Raw genomic sequence first — 22,652 nt, forward strand, 5'->3', positions numbered from 1 at the left:
AGGCAATTTGTCAGGCAAGACTAACTACAGTACACACTCACAGCATTATAGTTAGTTTCCATCCCCATGCTGATAGATTTTGAATAAAAGTCTGTTATATTTCTAAATGGTGGTAGAAATAATTAACATACATCAGAACAGCATTTATTATATTGTAGAATTCTGAATCAATTGACACAATAATAACGTAAAACAGTAAAGGATTATGAAGACATTTTTACGATATGAAGTTGAAAAGAAAAAAGGTGGAACTGTATTTCAAGGGCACTCTGCAGCACATTCATACTACAGTAATTTTGCTCAGTTTCAAAAGAAGCAAACGCTTGAGCAGAGCGACCTCAGCAAAGAGGGACAGAACTCCAGCACCGGCGAGTAAAGAACAGCTGATGAACACTCAGAGCAACACTTTGCAGAGAGCTTAAGTGTGTTTGACTGCAGAATGGGTGCAAAAATCCCTGCAGAGCACGCAAGGCAGAGACCATCCCAATCATTTACAGCAAGTGGTACAGGACAGCAGGACAGCAGGACAGAGATAATGAGCTTCACCAATTAGAGATCAGGTGAAGAAGTGAGAGTGAGAGGACAAAATCACTCAATCAGAAAAACTGCTCCCTTCCAGGTTTTTTTTTCTTTTCTATTTCAACCACTAATAAAACATTGATTTTATGAGATCAAGGTCGGCCTGTGTAAGCAAGCAAAATCGGGGGATTGCAAGTGAAATGGGTTTTCCATGGTTTCCTCCTTTCATTCTTAGCAAAGTAATACACCTGCATGTTGAGCGCGTGTGCATCTTTCATGAATTCAGAAAATTATTGATCTGGTAGCTTCAAAACTGCAACATGCAAGAAGTAACCAGCATGCAGGGACATGAGCCGGCGACGTCTCCTTTTCCTTAATGACCATGTAAGGCAGAAAACGTTCTGTGCTTTCTATAGCTCTGATGTTCGACAGTTCAGAACAGGCTGCCAAAGAGCAAGGTGGAGGGCTACAACTAAGAGGGTTTGTTCAGATCCTAAGCCACCAAACAGAAATGTTGCATGTTTGCGAAGCTAGAATTTCTCTTTGGTTGGAATGAGCAGTTATTATTAAGTTTGTTAAGGTGTTTATCTCTTTTGTCTTGAATTGAAAATAATCCAAAATGTGTTTACATCCAACCCTTTCTTGCCAGCAATAGTCTTATTTTTATTTATTTATTTATTTTTAATTCTTTAGTGTTTCTCCTTTTCTAACTGAAGACAACACTTGCATATCTCCATAGGTAATCAGAAAAAATTAATACTGGACTCAGACATGCTGTTTTCTTTCCCAACCTGCAATCAAGTGTGTGTTTTAATGTAAACATTACACTTCCAACATGTCAACACTGTAGTATGAAGATTGACATTCGTTTGAGCTGCACGATATTGGAAAAAAGCATTGATATTTTTTGTTTCTGCAATATATATTGTGATATAAAAAAAGTACAGGAATTATAACTAGATGACTTCAATAGCTGTATTTGTAAAGAACTGAAAAAAGAGAAGACAAAGGAAAAAAGGAGCCTTTCCACATGTTGGGTGGTCTTTATTTCACAGTATGAAGTCAGTATTTGCCTCTTTTGGGCCACTTTTATTGTAGTTTACTCAGTTTGTAAGCAAATCTTAGATCATCATGGAGAAATTGCTGTAAAATTTAATTTCAATGCTCTTTACATGAGTATTTTCAATTGAAGTTACTTTTACTCCCGAACAATTCAATCGTACTTGTCCCACTAGATTTAATTCCAGATTCATACAATACAAAAATTCCTGTTTTATTTTCTCTTTTGTATATTTACCATTTCTCTTTAACAAACTAAACTTATCTACCTTTTGTTCGGTCACTTAATTCATCGATACAATACTAAATTACTAGAATAGTCTATAGCTGCAGCACTAGCTGCTTGTTAACTGACAGGGTACCAGGCTGCAGCCATATTTGTGATCTCTCTTATTTCCAGGTCAGTCACTAACTATAGTGCAAGTAATATATATATGTAAATGAAATAAGTATTATTTGAAATTGTTTTGTAAAGCTATGCAAAGCAAGACTTTGAAAGATTTCCTGCTTTCTACTTAGTGTGAGTGAGCCAGCTGTAGAGATGCATGGTCAACTGATTTCATCACTTAGAAAAAGCCAATACAAGCTTGTAGTTGATATTGTCTGTGATTGTGTGCTGATTACTGACCTGTTACTCTCACCAAAGATTGCATGACTTATGACAGGTGCTTTCTTTGGCACAAAGTATGTTTGCATGGCCTTTGCTATTTGCGTATATTTAGTGAGAGAGAGGAGGCAGCATTTGGGTCTTTAAATCAGCAGTGTGGGAGTATTTTGAATATGAGACTTGAGGCACATACCCAATTTGCTGTAGGTGTTGGCCAAAGTGACTGCCAGTGAGTTTAGCACTTTCAAAGTGTTACAACTTCCTAAGCTTCTTGGTTAACAAAATATAACACTTGTGAAATGTTAAAAATAAAACATTCAGAGCATTGAAAGTTTCGCATCACGATGATGGAAAAACAAAAAGAAAAAAGGATGCAGACAAGATTGTACCTGTAATATTTGTAATAACTCAGTATTCATTGATGCTGCCTTTGCACTATTTTTACAGTTATTAGATGATTCACTTATTACATTTTCAGCTCGAGCAAACAGGATGGAGAAATCTGGCTGAGAAATACTGTAAAAATGAATAGTTGACATGAGCAGTGTTTGACAGTGTGCTCTGCCATCGAAACAGCCATCTTATCTAGTGGCTTGGGAAAAAAACAATCCGTAATGAACAGATCTGCCCTGATAAGTAAGTATTGTCCAATACTTTCTGCTAACAATCACAGGATGCTCCTTGTTTCACAGAAAAGCTACAGTTGCGTGTCACTTGAGCGGACGGTGATGACTATGATTAGGAACTGAGGGAAATCTCACTTTTGAATGAACCCCTGCGTGTACATTACATGGGAGTAGGGAATGAGTGGAAAGGGAGTAATTTCAGACATGGCCTTTTACTGTCTGGAGGTCTTGGGGAATTTATTGCCACTCTCTTTTCATGTGCCATGAATGTATTTACCACAGGAAGCAATTCAGATGTCACATTCTTGTCTCCCTCGTGCGTCCCCCTGAGAGATGCTCCTGATAGGAAGATAGTAGGCCCACATTGGGGGAGTTGAATAGGGATGAGAAAGGTGGGGGCATCCAACCCTTTCTTGCCAGCAATAGTCTTATTTTTATTTATTTATTTATTTTTAATTCTTTAGTGTTTCTCCTTTTCTAACTGAAGACAACACTTGCATATCTCCATAGGTAATCAGAAAAAATTAATACTGGACTCAGACATGCTGTTTTCTTTCCCAACCTGCAATCAAGTGTGTGTTTTAATGTAAACATTACACTTCCAACATGTCAACACTGTAGTATGAAGATTGACATTCGTTTGAGCTGCACGATATTGGAAAAAAGCATTGATATTTTTTGTTTCTGCAATATATATTGTGATATAAAAAAAGTACAGGAATTATAACTAGATGACTTCAATAGCTGTATTTGTAAAGAACTGAAAAAAGAGAAGACAAAGGAAAAAAGGAGCCTTTCCACATGTTGGGTGGTCTTTATTTCACAGTATGAAGTCAGTATTTGCCTCTTTTGGGCCACTTTTATTGTAGTTTACTCAGTTTGTAAGCAAATCTTAGATCATCATGGAGAAATTGCTGTAAAATTTAATTTCAATGCTCTTTACATGAGTATTTTCAATTGAAGTTACTTTTACTCCCGAACAATTCAATCGTACTTGTCCCACTAGATTTAATTCCAGATTCATACAATACAAAAATTCCTGTTTTATTTTCTCTTTTGTATATTTACCATTTCTCTTTAACAAACTAAACTTATCTACCTTTTGTTCGGTCACTTAATTCATCGATACAATACTAAATTACTAGAATAGTCTATAGCTGCAGCACTAGCTGCTTGTTAACTGACAGGGTACCAGGCTGCAGCCATATTTGTGATCTCTCTTATTTCCAGGTCAGTCACTAACTATAGTGCAAGTAATATATATATGTAAATGAAATAAGTATTATTTGAAATTGTTTTGTAAAGCTATGCAAAGCAAGACTTTGAAAGATTTCCTGCTTTCTACTTAGTGTGAGTGAGCCAGCTGTAGAGATGCATGGTCAACTGATTTCATCACTTAGAAAAAGCCAATACAAGCTTGTAGTTGATATTGTCTGTGATTGTGTGCTGATTACTGACCTGTTACTCTCACCAAAGATTGCATGACTTATGACAGGTGCTTTCTTTGGCACAAAGTATGTTTGCATGGCCTTTGCTATTTGCGTATATTTAGTGAGAGAGAGGAGGCAGCATTTGGGTCTTTAAATCAGCAGTGTGGGAGTATTTTGAATATGAGACTTGAGGCACATACCCAATTTGCTGTAGGTGTTGGCCAAAGTGACTGCCAGTGAGTTTAGCACTTTCAAAGTGTTACAACTTCCTAAGCTTCTTGGTTAACAAAATATAACACTTGTGAAATGTTAAAAATAAAACATTCAGAGCATTGAAAGTTTCGCATCACGATGATGGAAAAACAAAAAGAAAAAAGGATGCAGACAAGATTGTACCTGTAATATTTGTAATAACTCAGTATTCATTGATGCTGCCTTTGCACTATTTTTACAGTTATTAGATGATTCACTTATTACATTTTCAGCTCGAGCAAACAGGATGGAGAAATCTGGCTGAGAAATACTGTAAAAATGAATAGTTGACATGAGCAGTGTTTGACAGTGTGCTCTGCCATCGAAACAGCCATCTTATCTAGTGGCTTGGGAAAAAAACAATCCGTAATGAACAGATCTGCCCTGATAAGTAAGTATTGTCCAATACTTTCTGCTAACAATCACAGGATGCTCCTTGTTTCACAGAAAAGCTACAGTTGCGTGTCACTTGAGCGGACGGTGATGACTATGATTAGGAACTGAGGGAAATCTCACTTTTGAATGAACCCCTGCGTGTACATTACATGGGAGTAGGGAATGAGTGGAAAGGGAGTAATTTCAGACATGGCCTTTTACTGTCTGGAGGTCTTGGGGAATTTATTGCCACTCTCTTTTCATGTGCCATGAATGTATTTACCACAGGAAGCAATTCAGATGTCACATTCTTGTCTCCCTCGTGCGTCCCCCTGAGAGATGCTCCTGATAGGAAGATAGTAGGCCCACATTGGGGGAGTTGAATAGGGATGAGAAAGGTGGGGGCATGGGGGTGCTTTAAATCAGTTGAACTAACTCGGGGGGTCGCTGAGAGCACAACATAATTCTGGCTCAGCTCTCCGCTTCCCCAAACTTCCAATAGCTTGACACTGTGCATATTTTGTGGGAGACTTTTATTTATTTTTTCAAACAAAGGTAGAAGTAATGGCCTTGCTCTCAGCGTCTGGCTTGAACTAGATTTATGAATATTTCACTGCCATGAGGTTGTCTGAGACCGTGGCACGTCAGGGATAAGGGTGAATGAATCACTGCCTTTGCTTCTTTGGGGGAGAGAGAGTCTTTTCTAGAGCAGGCAGCAAGGAGGCACTAGCTACCACTGTGAAGGTCACTGCTTCTAAAAGGTGGTGTGAACTCATTTCATTTTTTTTTTTTAGATAAACTATATTCAAGTAGTCCTTGGCATTAATTTCAATTACAGGTTGGTGTGCATATTTGAGTATGTCAAATTCTGTCAAAACAAATGTTGAGAAATTTTAATGAAGCCTGCCTTCAGTGATGACCACAGCTTAAGTGTTTGTTTGTTGTGGTCGACCCTGGGACACCATTAGGCATTCAGAGACAGCAGCAAACACATGTCCCATGTCTCACTGGCTCAGTTTTGGTCTGTTCTAGCAGGCTTTTACTGTCGGACACTTTTAAACCAATGTTTAGAGATACAAAGACTCTCTGGATTGGCAATACATTTATTAAGGCTTCCCTCTTCAATCTCAAGCCTGTCGGTGGACAGATACTTAGTGAATCTGACCATAATAAGACCGTTTCCCCCCCCTGGACTGCGTTTGTTCCCAAGTGAGCTTGAACATATAATGACACATGATTAATGCATTTGCGGTTGCAATATAGAGCCTGGATCACAGAAATGAGGAGATTGCTGTAGTAGGGAATGATGGACAACTACAGTGACACGTCTCAATCTTCTCAGGCACAGAATAGCATAAGCCATGAATTATTAGGTCGTTTTATTCTACCACATGATCGTCAACAGGAATATACATTTCAACCAGTGACAGGACCTGATCAGCTAAGTGTACTGATTGATGATGCAACGTATGACTTTTTTTGTCACCTCCAGACAACAACTGCTACAGTAAGTAGATTGATGAGGTCTCAGCCATTAATGGAGCTCCAATTCCCATTAAAAGAGAATAAAATGTGGTTCTAATGTTTTGGCCAGCATATTTAAAATGGATGAGGCGGCCAAAACCTTAGAACCACTTCTTCTTACAATGCACTCCAGTACGACTCACTACCCACCTTGACCTCCATAATAAATATATAGAAGAATTATCACCTTTCTGACAATGACGCGTTTCCAGCAGAAAACGCAGAATGTCCCAAAGGTCTGCTGTGCTGGTTGGGCATGGGTTGGACATCAGTGAGACTAATCCAGCAGCTACTTTCTTCTCCGGATGATTCTTACACAACTGGGAAAAAAGCTTGGGGTCATTTTCCTGCGGCAAAATTGTCCCCATTCAGGTTTGTGCCCCGATGGAATCGAACGCCTCTTCAGTATTGGAGTGGTATCCATGCTGATTGAGAAGACCTTGCACACAATGCTCCAGATCATCACATTTGCACTTTAATGCAAACTTCGAGATATCAGTCTACAACACTCAACAACGCAGGTATCAGTTTTTCGAGGAAGACACTTGTAAGTACTTGTCTTTCTAGGCAGATGTGCAGTTGTGGAGGGACATACATGTTCAATTTACAGTACACACATAATCAATTTGGGAGCACACACACTTTCTGAAAAAAATTATTAGTAGAATGCCACAGATTTGTCAGCCAGTTATGGCAGAAAGTAAAGTAGAACATGCAAATTTGATATGAAAAGTGTTCTTTGCTCAAATATGCTTAAAAATAAATGGCTTGTAAAGTATATATTTGGAGATAGGATAACAGTGATTGCAATAATATCAAGCAGCTGCCACAATCACACGATGAATCATGCAAAAGAACAGACTGCGTTGGTCTGTGTTCCTTTGGAGAGTTGTTGGGGTTGGTCAGGCTCTCTTCATCCTTCACCGCAAGCTGTTGCTCGCCCTCATGCATCACAGTACCAGGCGCAGGAATTCACAGCGGATGCTAACTGACAAGAGACTAACCACCAGCAGGACTCTCTGGGAGTAACAGCTGTGTGTGAAGGAGAAACCAGCAGAGCACAGGTTGAGGGATGCAGGATGGGGAACCTGCTTCTGATGAAATCTTGTCTCAGAGTAACACACAGTTTATTTCAACACACTTTAATTTATGGCTTGTATCTCAAAGTGCAGAGAAAGAAGATGCATCATTTAACAGAATTTGTTCAGCTTTATCCATGCTGCTGGTTGTCAAACGAAACCAATGAGCTAAACAGGGCTGTGTGACAATTGTTTGTGATTTTGACACTCTAATGCTTGCAGGTTAAATCTTCCTATCAGAGATCAAAAAATGTTTCCAGCCTTTGCTGCCAATTTTGCCGTAATTGTTAATGAGATTCAGTTCTACTGTTAAAATGGAGCAGCCACTTTTCCCCATTGAAACTAGTTTTCCCCGTTTTCTTCATTCTTGTTCCCAAGAATCAGAATCAGTCACAGAAATGTGGAGCTTAATGCCATATTAATATTCCAAGGTCCTTTAAATTATGTGTTTGTCAACATTGTCAAGCTCTCTGCACTGTTGTGCTTGTCCTTGGCATACGGGCCAATCAAAAGTTGATGAAGCATCCAATCAACACAAATCAGAGGAAGGCAGCCAATTCTTAAGTGTCCATGTCATGCTGTGTATTAATGTGAGTTACGGTCCCCAGTGTGTGCATAGAGTGCGTCATGGAAAGCCATGAGGCCAAGAACACAATGAAACTCCTGGCCCTTGTCTTTATTAGCTTGGCCGCCGGCCTGGTCCAAGGAGTGAGAGTGACTTGGATGAGGATCTGGATATTCATCCTTTTCATGGTGGCATGAACAGGGAAGCAGCACATGCTGGCTTCATAGGAGGGAAATCTAAAGTGACTGGTTGGCAGATACTGCTATGTGAAAACCATGTACTGCTTTTGCGTTGCTGATTGCTTGTTTAATTTCTTTCATATACTGGGCTCTTAGGAAGTGCTTGCAATCACATGGCAAAATTAAACGGCGACATGTGCATATGCTTTACCTAAACACTGCATTTATAATTGTTTGATCCCAAACACATACACATTCTCCACTTACTCTGCACTCTGCTTTCTTATTTGTTTAATAAGTGAACCCCATCACTATTAACAATCTCTAGTAACAGTTTAGTCACATCTAAACTATTCTCCGCTGTGTATTCCTGGTTCTTGTGAACAAATCAGAATTCAGTCTGCTCATTAACACAAATGAGGTGTATGTCTTAGTTGGGATTGTTTTTTTTTAAACTGCAAACTTCTACAAAGGCCTTTGTTTGAATTATAAAATATAGATAACTATTAACCAAAACATACAGAGAAGGTGCATGGAAGTCTGATGGATGCAGTTTGGTTACCATAATTGCTATCATCACAGAAATGATGTGATAAGCTGACATGCGTGTGAGACGGTGAGGCTAGAAGATGGACAGGTTGGAGAGCTGCCAGGTAGACGGTGTAATAAAGAAAAAGAAATCAACAGATGTCCATAGAACCAGGCAGTCATTGACATGACCGCATAGACAGAAAATGTACTTTCATAGGTTGTTGAAGCCACTTGAGTTGTGGATGAGGGGGGAAAAAAAGGTTTGAAATGGAAAGAGACCAGCAATGCTTCAGTGAGACCTGGCACTTTTTTCCCTTCTTCAGCTGTGTCATCTCTTCTGTTTGCCCTGAAGCACCTTTTCTCAGCATCAGCCTCCATGTCAGGGCTCATCTCACAATCTTTTGCTCTTTTCATTCTCATCCCCCCTGCTCAAACCCATCTCTTGCAGACCTCTTTCAAAGGTCATGTGAAGAATATCCCCCCCCCCCTATTTTTTTTGTTTTGTTTTTTTTGTTCTGTCTTATAGACAAATGTCTACTGATGCAAGAAGAAGGAGGGAGAAGTAATACACTAGAGCAAAATATGAATATACTCCCTCGATTTCTGCTGAATTTGTGGGTAATGGCTACATTTTCCTGTGCTTTTAAAATAGTATAAGGTTTGGTAGATCATTCCATCCTCATGGAACCACTGAGCCAAAAGAGTTTTGCTTGGGACCTTTATCTGTTTGATACTAGATGCCATTCCTTGGCAGTGAGTTCAGGGGATGAGGAGGATTGTAGACATGGATGAAGATGTTCAGGGAGGAAAGTGTTAGATCTCTCAATTTGATGTGACCAGTCACTGGAAGTCACTCCAGATGTGAAGAGTGGTGTGATGTGTCCTTTTCGGCTGGTAAAAGATCCGCAGCTGTGTTTTGGCTCATCTGGAGAGCTTTGATTGGCCTGGTAATAGGCCTGTTAATAGGCCATTACAGTATTTGGGTGAGACATGACTGGTGGCGTATACAAAAGGCAGCATCCTCGGCCTGATGTGTAAGTTGACTTGATCGATTTAGAAATGAAAGAAAGAGGAGGATTAAATCATAATGTTGTTTTTCTACTTCATGCGTCGGGCTTCATGATTTTGCCTAAATGTATTATTTGAGTTATATGGCAGCTATTGGTAACATACAGTTACTTTTCTTCATCATAACCATTTCCAAAACAAAACTATAATTATACTTGTGAGTGAACTGGGAGCCAGTCGTATCGGTTCCAGTATTTAGGAGACTTACTTTCCATCCCAAGTCAGTAGTAGACTTCACAACTTGTAACACGTGGTTTTGTTTTCCTTTTTTCCAGATGATGAAACATGCCTGGGACAGCTACCGACAGTATGGCTGGGGTCACAATGAGCTGAAGCCTCTCGCTAAGAAAGGACATTCCACAAATATCTTTGGTACGTCAAACAAACTACTATCATCCACTGCTGTCTGTGCCCAATGGCTCTATTTCTCACATGGTAATAAATCACACACGTGTGCATGCACGAGTGCACAAACACACTGTGTTGCTCACACTCAGACTCATATACAGTACACACATAAACAACACACACACACACTCACACACCATCTTTTTTCTCTTGTGGAAAAGGTAATGTGATAATGCCTCTGGCAGGATGCATATCATTTTTGGGATGGGTGCTTGTGAACAAAATATCATTGATGTTTGTGAACAAACATCAGTGATATATCAGACAAAAGAAAATGTAGAAAGTGTGTTTAAAGTATTTGTAGCATTTCACCAATCCTTGAACTCTATAAATATATGGAGGAAGCAGTGTTGATAACGCTATATGCTGTTAGTTCCCAATGAAAATGTTTCTTTTGCAGTTTCAGCAACTCTGCATTGCCTGTAAATAAAGTACTCGCATTGTTGTTTTAACACTAATAAGATTCAAACCTGGAAGTTTTTTAAATTTGAGTTTTGACCTGAAGTATCAAATAAAAAAAGTTAGGAAACGCCCAAATCAGACCACACATTGTTAAATCACTGTGGTTGCGGCTTTTAGGCTGAGACACAAAACAATAAAAAGGATAATGACACAGCAGGCTGTAAACCTCAAAAAGTCTCATGGTTAGGCCACGCTGGCAGTCCAGATACAGGTCCAGCCCAAGTGTAGACCTCGAACAGTGGACAGTATATGCAAGGTGGAAAACTGTGAAGTAGAATCAAACCATCCAGAAAGCAGCAGCAGTTAATGGCAAACCTTTTTTTTTTCCCGCATAAAGTTAACAACTGGCACTGATGATACACATGTAATGTCCTGCTGGATTCAGAAAGTGTTAAAAATATTTTTCCCCACAGTTTGGCAATATGGCCAAAACCGCCTAGAGGAGACCGCCATCCCCCAAAAACTGAATATTGTAACCTTTATGATTTATTATATGTCTTTTAACTGCATTCAAGTTGTATTCGATGATTGTTCACATCTCATGAATAAGGTCATTATTGCATCTTAAAGAATCATACCACTATATGCTAATTATCCACTGCATTAAAATTCTGACCACAGTGTTTAGTGCCCATAATCCTCTATATTGGTGAAGATGGGGTATTATGCTTGTTTACCTGAGTGTTTGAGTTGCCAGTTTGACTTGTGTGTTTCCCTGGGTTCCTGCGTGTGTGCTTTTGCCTCAGGTTAGTGGTGTGTATTTGTCTGATGTGAGGATGCATGCATATGAGGCTCTTGTGTCAAATTGGAATGTTCCGTCTGGCGGATTGGCCAGAGGCGGCTGTTTTTTTTTTATGAGCCCCTGCTAAATGGTAGATAGATGCTGTTTGTGTGTGTTTCCATTTGTTAGTGTTCCTGCATGTCTGTTCATTTGGTGTTTGTCAATGTCTGTGTGTGTGTTTTTCTCCTGCCTCCTTGTAATGGCTGAGTATCTGTCGGTTATTAGTCACAAGGTGGCCAGAAAAACACAAGTAAGACACAAGACAAAGAATCCCGCTCACATTCTTCACAAACACACTTCCATTATTGATAAAGTGTTTACTTTCCTCCAACAGAACACTGTGTGTGTGTGTGTGTGTGTGTGTGAGAGAGAGAGAGAGAAAGATCCAAGAGTGCAATACAGAAGTATATACATTTCCCTATATATTTGCAATATATAGGTATTTGATGTAACTATCAGGAGACCTTACAACTTGTTACAAGGGGGCAAACAAATCCACAAAATGGTGATGATTGAATGGAAGCTGATTAACTGTGGATATAAATCACTTTGATGTTTTGTCATTTAAAGTGAACCCTACTCCACTACACTTAGATGCTAGAGCCAATCCAAGATAAACATATTTTTTAAATAATATAATTATTAAGTATAATATGATTTTTTTTTCTTTTGTTCGAGGGGAAATGTGGTTAGATTTCTGATTAACTGACCAAGTTTGCTCAGTGAATCCTTTTCTAATACAAGCAATATTTAGCCAGCGCCTCCTCCATTAAACATGGCTCCAGTGCAGTTGTTGCAGAGACAAAGGGTGTGTGTGCTCATCCCACGCCTTACAGCTCAAGCGTAATCTGTCCAGAGAGACGAGGAGAGGCCACAATGGTAACAAGAGGACTGGGCCTCTCATTGTGGCTCCAAGCTCAGATAACCTTGAGGACAGATACAAACATAGCCTTTGTCTCAAGGGTGAATGGTTGGAGCAAGGATAACGCATGGCCTTGTTAAAAAAGAAACACAGTTCAGGCTGGGTTCTTTAAAAAAAGGTACTGTGTGTGGGGTAGTAGGGAAAGAAATCCAGAATGCGATGGTAAAATGACTGCAGTACTATTCATAAACATAAACACATACGCTTATAAGGAGTTAGTGGCAGAGACTTCATGCTCATCAAGATCTAGCAAAGACTGAGTGGACGTGTGCATAATGATGACAGCAGACTGACATCCTTCGTTCGTTCACAGGGGGATAGCTGCTTACAGACACATAGAGAGGCCAGTTAATGATGATACTGTGAAGGGTCATCACTAATAAATGAATGCAGGGAGTCACTGGGGAGGGAGGTGGCTGCAGCTGCTGTTTGATGGACACATTCAAGAGGAATTTATACAGTCTTTTAATAGGTGGACCCAGGGTTTGTTTCCACTGACACTAGTAGTGTTGGTGGCACATAATTTGATGGATGTGGAGGTGGATGGAAGTGGATGCCTTATAATTCCATATGCAGAAAAAGCCTGGACTGTTGGTTGGACAAGTAAAAGCAATTACCAAAAATCCCACTGGGCTCTGTACAGGTGGGATGTCCATCTTTTGACAGTAATAAAAATAATAATTTGTTGCGGCTCTAATAAACTGTATTTCCTGTTCTGACCATCACACATGTTACGAGGACACGACTCCTTTTTAGGCTTTTGTTGCTTTGATCATAGTAGCACTGTCACCAGTGGTCAGTTCAGTTACATGAAACAGAAGACTATTCATCTCTTTGTGTTGGTACTCTCTCTCACACACACACACACACACACACACACACACAGGGTAATAATACCCCGATGGTTAATGAAGAACATCAGCCTCCACTGGTTCAAGCAGAAAGCATTTGACGCAGATGCACAGCATAAGGCCTCATCTTTAAACACGCTCTGTATTTGCAGGAAATACTGTCAGGGGAGCAGGGTCACTTTACATTGATAAGGATGTCAGTGGGATCGTACTGTCCACCCCCCCTTTGTTTTGCTTTGCAGCCAGCGTCATTCCTGTTTGTTCAGTCATAGTAGTTCAGTCAAAATAAAAAAAGCATGAGAAAAGAACAGAGTTGTTACGGTTATATTACAAAGTTAAATGAGATTTGTTGTCTGAGCAACACATAATGATTAATCAAAGGAAATTAAATAACTATTCAGTCAGTAAAGTAATTATCAAGCAAAACTATTTAACGTTTGGCCATGTTGGCTTCTGGAAAATCCTTGAAGTTTTTTTAATAACAAATTGAGTCATTTAAAACGTATACTAACTAGTCACAGAAATGATTGTTTATCCAAAATTAAAAAAACTTCCAACTGTAAGATGTGAAGGTACAAAGTTGGCTTTGTACTGTCGTGTGGAAGTCTGACCAAAGATTTTTGTTTCATTGAAATATTTAATAATTTCAATTAAGGTTATTTATTTGAAATACTTTCCAGCCTACAATAGAATCTGGGTGTTGTTTCTTTCAGCTGATTTCATTTGTGGCTTTGGAAGAGCTTATTGGAGTCATTTCAGTCGATTTAATCTTGTCTGCCAGCACACAAGGGAACCCACTGGTGAGTCTGAAGCCTGTCCCTCATACTCTGTTTCTGCTTTATTGGTTTCTCTGTAAGTTTGCCATCTGATAATTTCAATCTAAGCTTGCAAGAGGAGAATCTCTCACTTCTCAGACACATGGCCTTCTCCCACCAGCAGACTGACACGCTCACAGTAAATTCTATCACAGACTGCCTGAGGCAGGCTGTTGCTCGAGGCCTGTTAGCTAGTGGGCAGTATTAATGATAAAACACCTAGATGGACATCTGGCCCCTCTGTTAGTCCAGTAGTACAAGAGGCTTCCTAATGCTAATGCTTTGTCTGTTATCACGTTTATTAGAAAACAAACGTTGGTGCATTGTGTTGCACATAGTACAAGAGTTGCACACACTCTTTGTTCAGGCAAGTGGAGTGTGTCTTTCAGTTGCCCAAGTGGACAAGTGGAAAATCGGTGTACTGGTCTACAGTGTTTCTCAAACATCACCCGCCACAGTCAGTATGGGACACAACATTTTGATTTTGTTATGTATGGAAGTATTTAAATTTGTTAAAATCTCTTTAACAATGTCATTGCTAAGCAGCGTGCAGCTTGTTCGATCTCACCGTGTCCACTATATCAGGGGAACAAGTTTTCATTTGATGCTATAAATAATTTATCAGCACACGTGCCAAAATAATAATAATTGATTTTATTTATAAAGCACTTTACATGTACATGTAAAACACTAAGCATAACCGAAACCTGAACACTAGCAATTTAGCTAAATTCCCTACAAATCTTGCGCTAAACAATTTCTAGTGGACTATCTAACTGACAGAATCCCACACAAATAATTCAGACACGTTCAATAGTAATCAAATTTTTATTTAATTTGAGCATTTTTCTCTCTTGTAATTATTACATTGTGATATATGTAAAGCAAAGAGAGACAAAAAAAATATTTGCATTATGTTTCGGCTGTGGCCTCCCTGCTCTAAATTGGCTTTGGCATCGGGCGTTAAAAAACCCATGTAAGACGACCACTAGTGCATAGAGATGATCTGTCAGTTTGTATTCAGACTCGGGTAAGATGCACATGCTGTTGTAAGATGGAATTGCTAAGAGGACATTTATTCATTTTCTCTCTCTCTTTTTTTTTTTTTTTTTTTTTTTTAAAAACATATGTTTTGCTACCAGTCTGGTGATCACGCGTGACCTGAGAGTAAATCTCACCAGTGCAGAAATACTTTATGAGCACTGTGTTACTGAGGCATCTTTTGGTCTCGCTCATCTACTTGATCAAAACAAGATATTTAGGCAATCAGGGAATTCAGATTTTGTTGTTATGATATCACGTCTAAAACCCCCAATACCAGATACCAAATACTGCATTGATTTCCAGCTTTTCTGAACATTGACAGCAAACAGTGTAATCTTCTTTAGAGCTATTCATTTCCTCTCACGACAACTTCACAGGGTTTAAGTATCTGAACTCTCTCCTTGCTCACAGCTATGTAGCTGTACTTTCCCCCCCAGCAACTAGGTCTCGTCCTCACATGATTATCTCTGCGCCTTGCATGCTAGAAAACGGTTGCATAGTGACACCATGACAATGTACTCACGGGTAAAGACCAGTGACTCAAACACAGCAAAGCTAAATGTCGGAAATTACATTTATGTGTCAGGCAATCCAGTATTGGGGGTCGGAATGTAGGGCCATAGTCTAACTTTTTATGTCCTATGCACATCCACAAATCCTCACTGGGTTAGGTGTTGGTTAGCATCAGTGGTTCATTTAGCATAGAAGGTGTGTTGTACAGTAAATACTTCCTTTGCTGCAGGAGCCCAGTATGGATCATTTTCTATGGGACCAATAGGATCTATAGAAATTCCTTCACTCATTTGGTCAGAGGTGTTCTGCATTGTTTGTATGCAACCACCTTTCTGGAATATTGCAAAGTACCTTTCAAAGTATTTATTCAGTCACTCTTATAGGAGATATAAAAGCTTACATGACTTAAAAAAAAAATAAAAGAAAGAAATGGTGTGCAAGACACACTGAGTCACTGATCTGCTTATTTGCAAATCAGCAGCGCAGTGAACTTTTCAAAAGCCAAGATGTGCCACTAGTACAAAAGGTATATCCGCCATTTGAGGTGTAGTACTCACTGTGTGCAGTGTAAGGATGGATTGATTGCAAGGTGGGATATTGAACAATCTGCAGACAATAATCTTAAAGTACTTCCTCTGTGATTATCTTAAACTTTATGATTGTGGCATGCTGTCAGCTGAATGCTTTTATCGAGAGCACCCTACAGTTCCAGTAATGGGTGCATTTTATTTTTTTTATCACATTGATTCCTGTAAAGACAAAGTGCATAACATTTTTTACAACAGCAAGAGCTGAGAAAAGACATCTGAAGACATTTGTTTTTAATATTGACCAAATGTACCATGGGAAATGTAGCTCTATTCATTTTGTGTTTTGTTAGTTTATTTAGTTTTTTCTTGCTTAAGGAAACAGTAATTGCTGGTCCATCCTTTACTAGAATGTACCATCTGATACAGAGTGGCTGGAGAAAGTATTTATACCCCTTGAACCTTTCCTCATTTTATCACGTTACAACCACAGACGTAAATGTGTTTTATTGGAATTTTATGTGATTGATCAACACAAAGTGATACATATTTGTGAAGTGAAAGGAAAATGATGAATGTTTTTGAAACTTACTAATAACTAAAATCCAGTGGAACCAATTGGCTTTATAAGTCACCTGACTATTAAATAGAGTCCACCTGTGTGTCATTTATTCTCAGTATAAATACACCTGTTCTGTGAAGCCCTCAGAGGCTTGTTAGAGGACATTAGTAAACAAACGGCATCATGAAGTCAGAGGATTAGCATGATAAGGTTATAAAAAATAACCCAAGCTTGGAACCTATCACGGAGCACTGTACAATCTATCATCCAAAAAATGGAAAGTGTGTGGCACAACTGCAAACCTGCCAAGACATGGCCGTCCACCTAAACTGACAGGCTGCACAAGGAGAGCATTAATCAGAGAGGCAGCCAAGAGGCTCATGGTAACTCTGAAGGAGCTGCAGAGATCCACAGCTCAGGTGGGAGAATCTGTCCACAGGGCAACTATTAGTCATTCACTCCACAAATCTGCCCTTAATGGAAGAGTGGCAAGAACAAAGCCATTGTTGAACAAAAGACATAAGAAGTCCTCATAGGCCATGTGGGGGACACAGCAAACATTCGGAAGAAGGTGCTTTCAACTGAAAGCAGTTGAAACAACCCTAAACATGCAGCCAGAGCTACAATGGAAGGGTTTAGATCCCAGCATATTCATGTGTTACAATGGCCCAGTCAAAGTCCAGACCTAAATCCAATTGAGAATCTGTGGCAAGACTTAGAAAATGACTGTTCAGACGCTGTCCATCCAATCCATTTCACTCTCTAGATGTGCAGGCTGATAGAGACATACCCCAAAAGACTTGCAGCTGTAATTGCAGCAAAAGGCAGTTCTACAAAGTATTGACTCGGGGGGCTGCATACAAATGCACCCCACACTTTTAAGATATTTATTCATTTTCCTTTCACTTCACAATTATGTACCACTTTGTGTTGGTCTATGATGTAAAATCCCAATAAAATACATTCACGTTTGTGGTTGTGACCTGATAAAATGTGGACAATTTCAAGGGGTATGAATAATTTTGCAAGGCACTGTACAGTATGTAAGTAACTGAAATTGTTACCTGATGTTCCTCCATCTCTGGAACATTTCATCCCTTTCTGCTTCATAAGCCCATTGTCACAGTTTCCCTGTTACACCGTTCCTACAGTATTTTACATCAAATGCAACTTGAATATGTGGATAGGTTCTAAAACAGTTGGGCTACAAAAATAGATTTTACATAAATAAAGTGATGGTAAGAAGGGCGAGTTTCAGCGCTACAGTCCCAGTCATTTTTGGACGTACTTCTTAAGAGTATCTGTGGGACAGTTTCAGGAGTTGCTGGTCCTACTGACTGCATTAGAGGAAGCAGCGAGCCCATTGACCATTGGAGCAGCGTCTGGGATTGACTGAGGTTAAATATTTAACCTTGATGAATAAATCAGTAGGTTTATGTTACAGGTGCACAGTAGACAACAGGGCAGCAACTTGAGTCATAACAATGAAGCTAACAACGATAAATCGTCTGTGTGATACATCAATACCTTTCTAATCTTTTCCAGTACAAACATGATCTTGCATATTTCAGCCATGTACTACAGGCTCTCTTTTAAGCAGGTTTACCCCAAACATTAGATCATGTTTTTGTGTCAAATTCCAGAAACCTGCATTTTAATTGTTTAGAGTTGTTTAAAGTCAAGATTGTTAAAAGATGATGGTCTTAAGTATTGTAGAAGAAATTGAAGTAATCTTAGTTTAGTAATAGTACTTGGTAGCATTAGTTAGTAATACTAGGCCTTGTATTAAAGTAAGGTTAATAAGTTTTAAGCAGTCAATTTATGGTGAATAGTGAGGAGACCAGTTTCTATGGTTTTGGGAGAGGAATGTCTGGACTGCAGGCAGGCAGGACTGGACTCTTGTCCTGTGAAGCCACGCTGTTTGATGGATGCAGCATGTGGTTTTGCATTGCCTTGCTGAAATATGCAAAGTCTTCCCTGAAGGACACGTTGTCTGGATGGGAGCATATGTAGCTTTAAAACCTCTATGTACTTTTCAGCATTGATGGTGCATTTCCAGTAGTGTAAACTGTCCACGCCATAGGCACTAATGCACCTCCACACCATTAGGAATGCAGACTCTCCACGGAGACGGTCCCTCTCCTCTTTAGTCTGCAGGACAAAAAGGATTTCAAATGTTGATTCATCTGACCACAGAACAGTTTTCCATTTTGCCTTAAACCATTTTAAATGAGCTTTGCCCCTGAGAACACAGCAGTGTTTCTGGATCGTGTTCACATATGGCTTCTTCTTTGCATGATACGGCTTCAACTCACATTTGTGAATTGCACAGTGAACTGTGTTCAGACAGTGCTTTCTGGAAGTGTTCCTGAGCCCATGCAGTGGTTTTCAGAAGAGAATCACGCCTGTTTTTAATGTGCCCCATGTGCACAGAGATTCCTCCTGATTTTCAGAATCTTTTCGTGATATGTATTGTAGATGGTGGGATCTTCTCAAGTCTTTGCAGTTTTACGTTGAGGAACATTTTTCTGAAATTGTTCCAGATGTGTCACAGATTGGTGAACCTCTGCCCAGAGTCTCTCTACTGTAAAGCTGTAACATGAGGTTACTGACCTGTTGCCAATTAACCTAATTAGTCAAATGCTCCTCCTTTGTTTTTGATTTGTGGCAGTTACTTTTCCAGCCTTTTGTTCGACCTTTTTTCAGATGTGTTACTGCCATCAAATTCAAAATGAGCTAATATTTTCCAAGAAATGGTAAAATATCTCATTTTCAAAATCTGATATATTGTATATGTTCTATTGTGAATCAAATATAGGTTGGTGAAATTTGCAAATCATCGCTTTCTGTTTTTATTTACGTTTTCACATCTTACCAACGTTTTTGGAATTGGGGTTGTAAATGTTTCTCGTAAACATTTATTTACCAGTAATTGGCTAATCATCAGTCAGCCTTACTACGTTATTTCTAACTTTAAAGACCTCGGTTGGTGCAGAACAGAATTTTGCTCCTGAAAAACTTCATTCAGACTTCTTCAACTTGGCCATCCTTTACTATACTTCCCTGTTTCCTTTGACATTAAATTTTCAGTAGGGCTACCATTGCCAAGTCGGACAGCAGGAACGAGGAGGATTTGCCTGGCGCTGAGTACAGCAGGAAGGTGAATAAGACCTTCAAACAAAGAAAAAAAGGGTTATAAAGCATTAGCTTGTACATTTTTAACCACAGTCTTTAGTTTGCTTTTGAAATTATTGTCTACCATGTATGTAACCAGATGATTTCTACAAAGTGGTGCCACTGAATTATCAGTAGAAGTGTAACAACTTTTAAAGAAAAAGTATAGATGTGTTTAGGCCCAAACTCAGAAAGCCAGAAACTGCTTTAATTTTGGAGGTTTTTAAAAAATTTTAAATGATCTAAATGATCGATGTAAAAAGTATATACATTGCCAATTTTTCTAATTAGATAAAATGAGAAAATTGGTCAGTGTTCATGTATAAAATAGGTTCAACACAAGCAACCCATGTCACAGTTTGTTTTCCTTTGTACAGACAGAGCAAAGCCATCAAACTACTATGAAACCAGCGCCGATTTCGGCACGTTGGCACTAGGCCTGGAGACGGCCATCTAGGCTGGGGCTTTGTCAGAGGTCCAGTCTGACTAGTAACCCTCTGAGGTGAGAAAAAGAACACAGCAGATGTTTCAATCTAAGGCCAAATTAGTTGGTAACCAGTTGCCCACTGCCAGCCAGACTGGTCTGGCCTGGGGAGTTGACTTGACTTGGCTTTATTTATTGCTGCTGGGCTCATTGCAAAACAAGCTTGAATGCCACAGTGGACCTGGAGCATCAGAAGCTGAGTTTGCAGCTGCAGGCAATTTTTAGAAAACGGTCCAGTAGGTGCTGACAGTGAATGTAAATAATCTGTAATCTTGACATAATTTAACATGGTGGGACAAACATTAAGGGTTTGTTAGGTTGTTCATTTATTATTATTAGGGTTATATTGGGGCAACATGTTAAATTATTTCGATAAAAGATTATTCACTCTGACGTTACGACAGTAATGGGAACTGACTTTGTTTCCTTGGAGACGCATTTGATCGAGCTTGGTCAGTCAACAAGCTGGAGTTATCGGCAGCCGAAGCAAGTGAAGAGAACAAAATAAAGCCAGAGAAAGGTCATGTTACCTTGGTGATATGGAAATGTAAGACATCTCGGCTTCTCTATCCCTTACCTGTCTTTGTGAGCAGAGGCTGGGTGTTACTTTCATTGCTGCACAGCTGCTGTAAGTGTTATTCGTTCCAATGTTTACGACATGAATAGAAGAACGAAATGAATGAAGAAAAACTGTGTTTTTAATTATATTTTTCCTCAAAAATATTGCACATTAGGCTGTAGTTACTGGAGAACGGCATATAGTTTTAACAAATGTATTTCTAATCTAGAAGAATCAAAACATTTTCATTTCCGTTGCTCACAGCACTGAAAATTACATATAAAGCCAAGGCCCCAGTTATTGTGTGAACCCATTTCTTTGACCTTTATTTCTTGTGGTCCTTAAATTGTGGACTTTCTTTGGCATATTCTCAATGAAACTCTCTAGAGGTAGTAAAGCTCTTCTGTGGTGTAGGCCGGCGTAGAAGGTCGTGTGGAGGGCATGATGCTAGAGACCTAATGGGATAGAGAGAGACAGACTGTGGAAGCAAAAGCAGAGAAGCATAGAGAGTTGAGGAGCTAATACAAGAAAGGGAGTCTTGGAAATAAAATAACTCCAGCGCTCAGCCCAGTCCTGCTTCTAAGTCCGATCTTACAGAAAAAATCTGGTTATAAACATGTAGAAAACATGCTGAAACTACACTTCTATTTACATGTATATCCACCCACCGTTATTACTCTGTATTCCATTTTCAGTTTGAAAAGCACAAAACAAAATGACTTATTGTAGCATATACATCCTAACCACACACACACACACACAACCATCCTTTCTGACCCCACCTCCCACACATCCACCTGCAGCTCTCCATCACCTCCCACTCTTTCAGAGCCGACAGGTTACAAGACAGATGGAATGGAGACAGAATAATGCCATCACATTTTCCTGCTATGTGTGAATTCATACCGCAGCGCTCTGAAACTTGCCTTCTAATAAAGCTGGCACAGGGACTAAGACACTTTGAAAGTGGATGGAGGGCGAGAGTGAGGTGTGTGAGATTGTAATAGATGGAGAGAGAAAGCTGGAGAGTGTGGGAGTTCAGTTGAGGTAGAGAGACTGTGTGGTGTGAATTCAATTAAAGGAAAAGGAGGTTACATGTGTCTAGTGTTTTAGTTTAAGTTAAGAGAGGAAGAGAGTTAGTTCACCCAGGCCGCCTCAGTTTTCAGCTAAGTGTAAGTGTGTGCTGTGATTCCATGACGATAATTCCCCAAATGAATAAATCTCCTCCTGGCCAATTTGTCTCAGTTAAGCTGCGCCTGTATCCCTAAACCCACCTCTTGGAAGAGCCCATTCAGCTTTATTTAAACCACTTGGCGGCGTATTAAAGGCTGCATGGTGCTCAGATGCAAGAAATGGACAGTGTTGTGTTGACAAAAATGAGTAAAACAATACTAGTTAAAATATGAAAAGGAAAACCAGGTAAAAGCAGGGTTGAGCCAGATTAGGATGGTAAAAGGCAGATTTGGCGATGGGCTGAAGTAGCTACAAAAATGCACCTGCCGAAAGGTGAAAGGAGTAGATTTGCATTAGGGATTGAATGGGGCCATCAAGGGAAGATTAGGAAAAGCACAGTAAGACGGTGACGAATGAGAACAAACAGATGGTTAATCATAGGAAGGAAGGATGAATGAAAATATGGAGGGTGTGATGAAGCATTAAGGAGATGGAGAGGATGTATCCAAACATCAAAGTGAGCTTAACTTTTCAAGGTTTGGAAATCATACACTGCAAAAGAT

General features: G+C 39.5%; 1 protein-coding gene across 4 annotated transcripts in view; it reads left to right on the forward strand.

Moving 5' to 3' along the window:
* The window catches only part of man1a2 (mannosidase, alpha, class 1A, member 2), a 118,149-nt gene that overhangs the window by 32,113 nt on the left and 63,384 nt on the right, over nt 1–22,652 (forward strand). For all 4 annotated transcript variants that reach the window (XM_067515696.1, XM_067515694.1, XM_067515693.1 and 1 more), the window contains exon 4: nt 10,090–10,186. In XM_067515696.1, coding sequence (XP_067371797.1) covers nt 10,090–10,186 — 97 coding nt within the window. The remainder of the gene's footprint in view (nt 1–10,089; nt 10,187–22,652) is intronic.

The sequence above is a fragment of the Channa argus genome, chromosome 9 (assembly GCF_033026475.1).
Source record: "Channa argus isolate prfri chromosome 9, Channa argus male v1.0, whole genome shotgun sequence".
Classification (NCBI taxonomy): domain Eukaryota; kingdom Metazoa; phylum Chordata; class Actinopteri; order Anabantiformes; family Channidae; genus Channa; species Channa argus.